At 38.3% G+C, this 10,864-nt stretch overlaps 1 protein-coding gene across 1 annotated transcript in view; it reads left to right on the forward strand.

Annotated features, from left to right (window-relative positions):
- The window catches only part of ATE1 (arginyltransferase 1), a gene marked incomplete at its 5' end in the record, with an annotated part of 53,364 nt that overhangs the window by 13,505 nt on the left and 28,995 nt on the right, over nucleotides 1-10,864 (forward strand). Inside the window, 2 exons of the mRNA XM_010161610.1 lie at nucleotides 2,991-3,023; nucleotides 9,734-9,915. Of these exons, the coding sequence (XP_010159912.1) occupies nucleotides 2,991-3,023; nucleotides 9,734-9,915 (215 nt within the window). The remainder of the gene's footprint in view (nucleotides 1-2,990; nucleotides 3,024-9,733; nucleotides 9,916-10,864) is intronic.

Consider the following 10,864-nt stretch of genomic DNA (forward strand, 5'->3'; position numbering starts at 1 on the left):
GGGTCCACCCCTTTCCGGTCCAGCATCCGATATCTTCCCCCGCTTGTAAAACGAAGCAGGTGCTAACATCTTTAAGTTTTATTACACCCTTTTAAAGCTGTGCATGTACTTTTACTCAAGCAAATAGCTTTGGGTTGAACCAAACCTTCCTTCTGTTTTTCTGCCTTTTCCCCCCTTTGATTTAATCCAGTGATATGTTCCTCTCACTTTTAGTAATGATGTTTGACCTTATTTCCCGTTGCTCTCTTGCTTTTTTCTGGCAGTTATTAGTTTTCACCAAAGTAAAAATACTGTGGATTTCATGCACGTTATGTAGTTTTTAAAAGACTAGATTTTATGTAGTTCAGTTTGAAATTAAAATTAAGAAAGCATGACTTTGTGATAGGAACTTTAATTGTGCTTATGTGACAGATTGAGTTGTTTCACATGCAACACCAGCTTTTGACTGTATTTATTTTATGGGTTGAATCATTTTTGAATTGTGTTCATAATAATCTTGCAGTAGTGAAATGAGTTTGTTAGTTTAGAAACTGAATCTTATGTTTACTTCGGTTTAAATAAAATGTATAGACTAGGTATGTTCCTGGGTTTTGTTGAAGGTGGTGGGGATTTGGCGAGGGGAGAGTATGGCTTATGAAGATAACAGTAGAGGTCAGTAAATTTAAAATATTAAGTTCTCCAGCTCTATGTGTCCATTAAATTCTTTCTTTAAAACAAATAAACGTAAAACAAAAAAATGTTGGGGTTTGGGCAGTTGTTTCTTAATTGGCTTATAGAGAAGATTCACACTCATCTTTGAGTAAGAAAATTATATAACCCAAGAACTTTAGCAAGTATCAACAGGTGAAATAATATGTGACAAGACTTGTAATGTGGGTTTTTTCACCATAAGGTCACGATACAAACTCAAACGCAGTTAAGAATTTTTTCTAGCCAGCAGTGTAAACAGTTGCAACAGCATGTCCTCCCTTGCAAATAAAGTCATGCTCAGGTACACGTAAAAAGTCCCTCCTGGCCCCCAAAGCCAAGGAATTGTACAGCAGAGCCTGGAGAATGGATAAAAGCATTTGAAAAGTGTTGTTGGCTCAGTTTTCTCACCCATGGGGTTTAACTTGCACTATAAAGCTTAAGTTACAGATTAAGAACTATTGGGGGTCTTCTGACATGAAAATGAATAACACATGGTTTATTTTTTCTGAAGTCCGCGTGCTCTGAACTCCCTGGCTGTAAGGACTGATGCACTCGCAGGGCAGGAATTTGTAACTCTGTTCTTCTTAATGAGAACTAACTCAATAATTCAAATTTTGAATTACTTTTTTCCCCTCTTTAAGCATATTCTGGGGTGTTTGGGTTTTTTCCCCTCTGTTCTCTTTCCTTGTCCACCAAATCAATACAAATTCTAGAATTTAATTAAGATATCACAGTGACTATTTTTTTCCGAACTCTGATTAATTTAGAGTAGTGACTAGATCTGAAATGGTTAATTGTAGGAGATGCACAATCCCATCTTCATTAGCACCTTAGAAATTCAGTGTTCTTCCGCAAGTCTGTGTCCAAAGGTTTACCATTCATCCAGAGGTCAGCTACTGCTATGTGTTGGAGGGCAAAAAGTCTGAAATATATGACTTCTGCAAAGTCTTGGTTCTTTATAGCATCAGCAGATGCACTTTCTTAGAGACACAGCCTTAGAGAAGGTTGAGGTTGCGTTCACTTAGAGCTACAATGACAATGGTCCAGTTAATGTTTGCGAATCGAGATGGATGTATGTATATGTCTACCAGAGGCTATGCTTATTTCTGTAATCTGCCTTACAGCACCTTTTGCAAAAAAGAGAAAATTTTAGTTACTTAGGCTATATATAGCACTCCATCCTAAGTGACCAACTTATAATGTTGGCACTTTTCATACTTGCCTGCCTTCCCTCCTCCCCTTCCCTGGGAGAAATGGGATGACCGACAAGGAATCATCCCATTTGTTGTATTCCCCTTTAAACAGAATAGTTGCCTTTAATCTTAGAAATTCATACTATTCTTGACAAACAATGATTCAGGTTTTTGTAGGTGTATATATATATATTCTTTTTATTAAACTTTTAGCTAGAGGTTCCTATTTACTATTACCTTGTAGTTTCTGAACTGCTTGCTGACTTATTAAATCCTCCAGCTATTACAAGAGAGCGAATTGAACTGCATTATACATACTAGGTTTTTAACAAATGAATGTTTTGGGTTAGACACACCAGAACTTTGTAACGTGTTTAATGTGGAATCCACCAACAAGGAAGTGTCTGTATGAAATAAGTAAATGATGGTAGATAATTAACCAGTAGGTTTTATTACTCCTAGAATCTTGAACAAGCTCCAGGTCATTAAAGCCTTGCCTTTTTGATTGATGATCTGCAGCGCATCATTTTGTGTTAAGAATTGAGTTTTGAAAATGCTTGCACTTTCAGGAAGTTGATTTTTTTTTTTTCTTCTTCCTCTTCTTTAGACTTAAAACAGGCATGCTTATGGTTTTGAATATACATAGACTTAATTTATATTAAGAGCTATAAGGGATGCTTTAGTGATGGGGCAGTACCCATGGGACGGTGGGAAAAGATTCCCTGTTGCAGACAGTCACTGAGAGGGGTGATGTGTAATTTGGGATTAAAGACAGCAGAAACAGGCCTGTATTACAAGGTGATGGTTCTCACACATCACATTTTATAAAAACCTTCTTCTGGCTTATAGAAAGCAAGCACTTTGGATGGGTAATTGCTATATCTGTTTGTACTTCTAAACAAAGTAAAAACTAGGAGAGAATTTATGGAAATTTGGTTTTAACTCTTAAAATCTAGTGGTGCTTTTCAAATACATGGTTTTGCAAGAGTGTATTTGTCTGACTGTTAATGTACCCTGAAGCATTGCTCATGTTGTTGTTGTTTTTATGCTTTGCATATTTGGACCATCTTCTTCGCCCATATTTCTGATGAATCTACCTGGGTGCAGTTCACGCGATTCCTCTGTGATTCTCCGCTGGAGGTACGTATTGGTTCTAGATGCAGGTTTTGCAATGAACGTGTTCTTTCTTCTTCACTCTCTGTAGACAGCAAACTGTTATGGTATCGATGGGTGTCACAATATTTGGATCATCCCTGACTGGTAAGGAAGATAGTCTGAGGACTCCTTTGGTGGATAATAAGGTGCCACTGAATTTCATATTGCTGCATTAAGAAGCAGTAGCAGAAAGTGCTGTGTCTTTTCTGTTCTTGATTTATTTCTATGAAGGAAAAGTGTATTGCTAAGTGACTTACTGAACTGGTGTTTAACTAGAATCTGAGCTCCAAATCTGGGAGAGATGCTGTTGCTTCATTGCAAGTAAGCAAACTGCTGCGGATTTCTTGCGCTTTCTTGTTAGTCTTAAAGAGTTAAGCACCGCCTGACCGTAATGAAATTGTCAGGTTATAGTAATTATGCTCGTAATTTGATATGTCGCAGTTTGAATGAATCCATGTGTGGAGAGTTTGTTGCTTTTCTCTGCTGAGACCACTGGCCTTTGCATTCCTGAAAGCTGAAGAGTAATAGAGCTCATTAGACTTTATAGGAAAATAGCTTTTATCACCTCATCAACTCAGGCAGCAGACTGCCATTATATTCTTAATTCTGTATGGCTACGTAGATGCTGATGCACCCTGCCCTGCCAGGTTTATACCAGTATTGTTTCTTACAGGCACTTTTTATTGACATTTCGAAGCTTGAATTAAATTTTGTGTGGCACCACTACAGATGTCTTCAATTAGATGAAGTTAAATAAAAGGGGTTGTATATCAGAGGCCAAGGGATTCTTGAAATTCTTTATTCTGAAACGGTTGCCACAAGCAAATCCAGTAGTATGTAGTCTGTTTGTTCTTTTGAACAAAAATAATGTAAAATTAAATTTAAACCTACATGATTTCAATTTGTAATTTTTGGAATTTTTAATATCATTAGCTGCAGATAGCATGAACACCCCAACTCTTTCTGTCTTTTTGTTTCCTTGTTTTATTATTCTGTTTGCTTTCAGTTTTGGCTATAGGCTCTGGCACAAATACTTTAAAAAAATGATACAGTAAGTAGTAGCAGAAAACGAGGCAATTTTCTAGCAGCAGACAGGACAGTGTAGAGAGAGCTTTGTGGTTTCTTTATTCGTCCTTTTGTCTTCAAAGCTGTATTTAAACGCATTAAAATTGCCATTTTACCACTGCATACGTGCAACTGCTGCCTTGTTTGGAGGGGTACGGTTGTAACGGTTCAGGACGGGAGAACCGCATGGAGGAGTCTTAACCAAAAACCAGTGCGGGATGGTACCCTGCTGCTGCCAGGGTAAGGGTGTCTATGGAGGAAAGGCCCAGGGAAAACCTGATGTGCTCAGAGTGGATTCCTAGGTTACGGTGCTCGGCGAGTTGGGGTGTTCTGGGCCAGCGGTTCTGTCGGCATCACTAATAGTGATCTCTATCTTTCCCGAGTTGTTCCATGGCATCTTGATACAACGGTTGGAGCGAGCCTCAGCACTGAGATGTGTCGTGGTATTATGCAGTCAGATGATGATTTTACGTTTTGTTTTCAGATCCTTCCCTAACTGCTCGTTAATTTTCCATTTTAACTGATGCTATGCATTAAATCAACAATTTCATAAAACAGCTCTTCACAGAGTGAATTCACAGAGTGAATTGCTAATTTATACCCCTTTTTTTAGATATGTATATAACAATATTTCTTTTCCCCATGCATTTTTGAACATTTGGTATTTCCTGTGCCTGTTTAATCCCTTGGCATTACGGGATCTTTCTGTGGTTGTTTACACTCAGCTCTTCCTGACTACTTTTAAATTATCAGCTCAGTTTGCTGCAACATTGTTTAGTCTTCAGTGATTCACATACTGGTATGGAGAACAGATTAGATCCAGCACGATGGAGAATGAGCTGCTTTCCATTATGTAAACCGTCATTTGTTCTCACTTTGTTTGCCTTTATCTGTATGGAGATGCTTTTGAATCCTCAAGAACTGAAAGGCATTTGTGAATATAGCCCTTTTGCTTTTTGAAAAGCACATAAGCTTCTGCTCTATTTTGTTTATTGGTATGTTTTAATATTTAGGAGATGTAACCATATCATTTGCTGCTACAGGTCTGTCGTTACTGCTATCACCTTCTGTAGAATGTCGTATTTTAGTCACATTCGATGCACTGCTGAGGACTAAATCAAACTCATTTCACTTAGAGAGCTTGGCAGATTGCTTTTTTTTCTTACAGGGGCGTAGACACTGTGATGTCTATATGGTCATACTCAAAGCCTCTTGGTGGAAGTTCCCTGTACCTTCACAGCTTCACTGATCACTTTAGCATTTTAAGCTTACTGTTGCTCTCCTGATTAAATAGTTGACAGTGTAGCTCAAATACTGTCCTTTTCCAGTAAGGTACAGAAGTTAGCTCTGCAGAGTGTGTCTTACGTTGTGGTGCAGTGAGTTGGTTTACTTTGTTTTGTTACAGAATCAGAGTTGTTCAGGTTGGAAGGGACCTCTTGAGATTACCAAGTCCAACCCTACTGCTCAAGCAGGGTCGGCTAGAGCAGGTTGTCCGGGACCATGGGTTTTGACTATCAGCAAGGATGGAGACTCCACAGGTTCTCTGGCCAGCCTGTGCCACTGTTTGACCACCTTCTCAGTTAAAACCTGTTTCCTTCTGTTCAGATTTCTTGTGTTTTAATTTGCATGCATTGCTGCTTTTCCTCCTGGTGGTACCTGCTGAGGAGAATCTGACTCCCTTATCTTCATTCTGTCCCATGAGATCTTTCTGCATACTGGTCAAACTTCCCCCATCTGCTGGCAGTGCTCTGTCTGGGCATATTGTTTGCACCACCCCTTTGGTGCATTATTGGCCTTTTTTACTAAAAGCATGCAGTGCTGCTTCTCTGCTGACACAGCCCATATTTGTAGGCTGCTTTCACAGCATCCCCACTAGTCCCTAATGAAAGGAGGGTGTAGTAGTGAAAAGGAATATGTTGCTAACCAAGAGACTGAAATCTGCCATAATGTAGGTTGTGTGTGCCTTTGGTAAAGGAACTGCTGGAATTAATCACTTTGTTTCTTCAGCAAATAATTTCCACTGGAGTGTAGAAGTCAAGGCTTCCCTGGCTTTTTTTTTTTTTCCCCCTCTTTGTGTAAGGGATAGCATGGATTTCGTAGCATCCTCCTCCCTGTAGTCACGGCAGAGGGTAAAATGAAAAGGTTCAAGATACAAAATGCCATTAAATCTTCCAAAGAAAAATAGTCATGTAGTTAGTGTGGTCAGGACCCATTTTTGGTGGGTGAATATGCAGTGCCTCTGCAGTTGCACACTGGTCTGGTGGGGGGATAACAAGTGCAATTTCAATAATAATAATGATAAAAAAAAAAAGTAGTAGAAGATCCCCTAAAAGTAAATAGAAAGACCAATGTGCTTTGGAGAAAATTGAGTGCTGTTGCTGAAGTTCAGTTACAGGCAGTTATTACACTGAGGTGTACTGATCGGGGCAACATGTAATACCAGTTGCTATTAAATATTTAAATTTTAATAATGTGTTGAAAAATATGAACAGTCAAAGCATTCATGAAATCACTAGCTGGCAGAATATGAAGACAGGTAGAATTAACCTGTGATGGAATATATTGTATTTTCTCTGCATTATAGTCTAAACATTGGGGAGAAAATAATTTCTTTTTACTTTTATCCTGGGTTTCATTTTTTTTTAATTGTTTCAATATAATCAGCTTATAATAATGCATATTATTGCATTTTGAATATAAATTGTTAATTCTAAATAAGCTGGTCCCTCTGGGCTGATTCCAGGGCTGATGTGTGTTTCTTTGGGTAGATAAGGGACCCATTTTTGGTGGGTGAATATGCAGTGCCTCTGCAGTTGCACACTGGTCTGGTGGGGGGATAACAAGTGCAATTTCAATAATAATAATGATAAAAAGTAGTAGAAGATCTCCTAAAAGTAAATAGAAAGACCAATGTGCTTTGGAGAAAATTGAGTGCTGTTGCTGAAGTTCAGTTACAGGCAGTTATTACACTGAGGTGTACTGATCGGGGCAACATGTAATACCAGTTGCTATTAAATATTTAAATTTTAATAATGTGTTGAAAAATATGAACAGTCAAAGCATTCATGAAATCACTAGCTGGCAGAATATGAAGACAGGTAGAATTAACCTGTGATGGAATATATTGTATTTTCTCTGCATTATAGTCTAAACATTGGGGAGAAAATAATTTCTTTTTACTTTTATCCTGGGTTTCATTTTTTTTTAATTGTTTCAATATAATCAGCTTATAATAATGCATATTATTGCATTTTGAATATAAATTGTTAATTCTAAATAAGCTGGTCCCTCTGGGCTGATTCCAGGGCTGATGTGTGTTTCTTTGGGTAGATAAGGTAAGCCCTCCCTGGTGGGGCTTGCTCACCTGATGTCACTGGTATGTTTTACATCACCTTTGACCAACGTGGTCCCAGGTGGATGTGGCAGTAGTGTGAAATGGTATAACCTGCTTCAGGAAAATGTTTCCTAATCTAGACCTGTTTCACGTCAAATTGCTCGGATGGTGCATGAGAAATCAAGTTGAAGGAGCCAAGTATGCATTGAGAAATGGGAGAAAACATAATACTTCCAAGCATTACAAAGGATGACATTGTATGAAGACTTTGCAAGGAGAAAAATGTTACTTTTAAAAAGCCATGTTATTTGCTTAATGTAGTGGAGATCCCTGAACATTTTGCCTGAAATCAGTGATCTGCTTGTTATGTGTGTTAAAGAATATAGCCTCTTTTATACTCATGACATTTCATTGTAATTGCATTAGAGAAATAACTGTGCTTTATACTTAACTAAAGGTTCTTAACCGATGCTGTACTTCAGTTTGTTGACCGAACCCACGCGATTCCACTGGGAGTTTTGGGGTCACACACAGACACAGCATTCATTTAACTTCAGAAGTCTCTGCTTTGAGTGAAAATCTTTTCCATGTTGGCTTAGATTATATTTTTAAACGTCTGTTAAACCCTATATGATGAGTTCTTGACAAAGAAGGATAATCTGTTTGAACTGAAATGAAGCAAGTCTGTGTTATATCGCCAGCCACATTTGCCCTTGGCTTGCAGGAGATGTTTCATTTTTTCTGTCACCAACTGCACCTTGGTAGCTGAGACAAGAACTTAACCGGCGCTGAGAAATCCTTAGAGAAAATCTGTCTTGACTCTGTCCCAGCTTAAAAGTTGACCACGTGATTTCATTTGGCTCTACTGTGAAGTTGAGGATATTGTATGAAACCGTAACTGTTGAATAAGTAGGCTTTACCTGAATGAGAAGAAACCACGTTTAATATGCTAGTATCCCAGCCCAATATCCTCATATACTGCAGATGGAGCTCTCAGATGTTTGATTGTTTCACTTTCACAGTATCTGTAGCTCCATATCTAGTTTTATGCTGTATAACCATATAAAAAAGCAAACATTTTATTATATGCCCTTTATTTTGGGACTTACTGGTTGGGTAAGTCAGTTGAAATGGTTTTTGTTCATGTGATTGATTTCTTTTGACACATGTGGTACCAGTTAGAGGAACTTCAACTGCCCATCATCTCTTCAGTCTGCGCTACTGTATCAAAATACTTGATTAAACCCACCTTCTGTTGTTGTAATGCAAACCAGTTGGTAATCGTGGGCAATAGAGTCAGATTTATTGAGTGAGAAGCAGCTTTCTGAAGATCTGGCAATGCAATGAAAAAATATGACTAGATGGATAATTAAGTTGAGCACAGTGGAATTCAGGATTAAAGTAAACTTGATGTGGGAGAAGATGGCATGCCAACGTTGGTTGTGTAATACAGTTGAAATTAGGAGATGCTTTTCTTCTTAATTGGAAGCATCAGTTTCTGGCTCTAGGTGCTTTACCCTGGCTGGAGACATACTTCGTTGCGCATCCAAAGCTGTAGCGTGCAAGAGTGGCGAGTTCCTTAATGTTTTTGCAGAAGACACTCTGATGTGGGCTGACAAAGAAGCAGCTCCACACATGGTTGCAACACAGCGTTTCAGGTTCTTAGATAAAAGGTGGTCATTGGTCATAAAGAGTAAACCTCAGGTAGAGAGTCAGCTGTTTAATTCTTTTTATAAGTGCTCTTTTCAAGCAACTCTAATGGCCACTCTGAGAAACTGAATTTCCGTGGCTTCCAGTACTGGGGAGCACGGGGGGGACACGAGCAGCAGGGCCCCTGCTGTGGCAGAAAGCATTGGGGTAACTGGGCAGTCACAGCCAGCATTGGGAAGTGAAATACAGTGAAATGTCTGCATTTCACCTTTGGACTTTGTCTCTTGTTGAAGAGTACGTAGGTCAAGTTAAAGACGCTCTGCAGATTCCGTTTGCATGTAAAAATGCATTAATAGCTTGATGAAGCACGTTGTTTTATCGTGTCAGTAATACAAATCCTAGATGGTAGAGGCTGTTGGCAGATCAGTGTTTGGGATGCATGATACGGAGAGTTTACCAAGCATGAGTATAGTGAAGGTCATAAATGCTACAGTGCTTCTCAAAATCTTTTTTCCGTTTTCTAAACATGGATAGCAGGAGTCATTTCTCACAGTATTTATTTTTGCATTACAATTCTTTCTAAAATTCTTTTTGTACAGACAGTGTACATGGCAGACAATTACATCCCTGTCTTGTTTTCGCTTAGGCAGAGAATGCCCCCACCGGACCAGAATGTGGCTATGGGTCTTTTCACCAGCAGTATTGGTTGGATGGGAAGATAATTGCTGTTGGTGTAATTGATATCCTGCCCTACTGTGTGTCCTCTGTCTATCTGTACTATGATCCAGACTACTCCTTCTTATCTTTGGGAGTCTACTCTGCATTACGGTAAGAGGACATTTTTGTTATCGGCTTAGACGTAATAGTAAGAATTGATATTTGTTCCTAAACTTGACCTTTTATTTCCAGTCTAAACATACACTGGTAACACTATCTCTAGCAGAGTATTTGTGGTGGTGTTTGGTTTTTTAATTCTCTATGGTTGGTTGCTTTTCAAATAAATTTTTAATTGTCATTCTTGAATAGGGATATATCTTTCCAGTTAGCTAAATACTTCTAAAGATTAAAAAAACCACTCAGAAACAAAATACCTATGTTTATTGTCCCTGAAAAGAATTTAGTATTGCTTGGTTTCAGCAGGGGGACCCACTTTTTTTGTTCGAATAGAAATAATTCTTCCTTTGACCTTTTTTCTTAGCCCAGTCACCAAATGAAATTCATCACTTTTATAGTTTTATGCACATTGAGATCATAAATAATAGAGTCCCTAAAACCTGTTGTCTTCTGAATTAGTAGTCTCCTGCTGTACTAGCATTAAGTATATATTTCAGGTATGTTAATCTCATTATCTCTGTCTTCAGAGAGCCTGATGGAGAGAGTAATTCTATGAATTTTAAAGCCTTAAATTATCAACCTAGCTCTTGCAAAACAGTAGGAATAGTGAGTAATGCTTTTCTCTGTGAATAAGGCTTGTCTGTTAAAATGCAAGTTACTGTTTTTCTTCCATAAAATATTTTATGATTCAATTATTATATTAAGGGGGGAAAAAAAGCCCTAAATGAGTGGAAATACTTGTGCATCTCAAGTTTTTCCTTAGCATTTTTGCTTGTCTGTTTACATGAAGTAAGCTGGTCACAGGCGTGGTTTTCCCAGGGAGGTTCTCATGAAGCAACTAGATTTGAACCAGAATTGTGCCAGTCATGTCTATTTTTAAGTTTCCTTAGCTCTGAGAAGTTATAGCAAAGGCCTTTACCTGCTAAGATTTGCTGTACACTCT

This window comes from Eurypyga helias, unplaced genomic scaffold, assembly GCF_000690775.1.
Source record: "Eurypyga helias isolate BGI_N326 unplaced genomic scaffold, ASM69077v1 scaffold12991, whole genome shotgun sequence".
NCBI lineage: Eukaryota > Metazoa > Chordata > Aves > Eurypygiformes > Eurypygidae > Eurypyga > Eurypyga helias.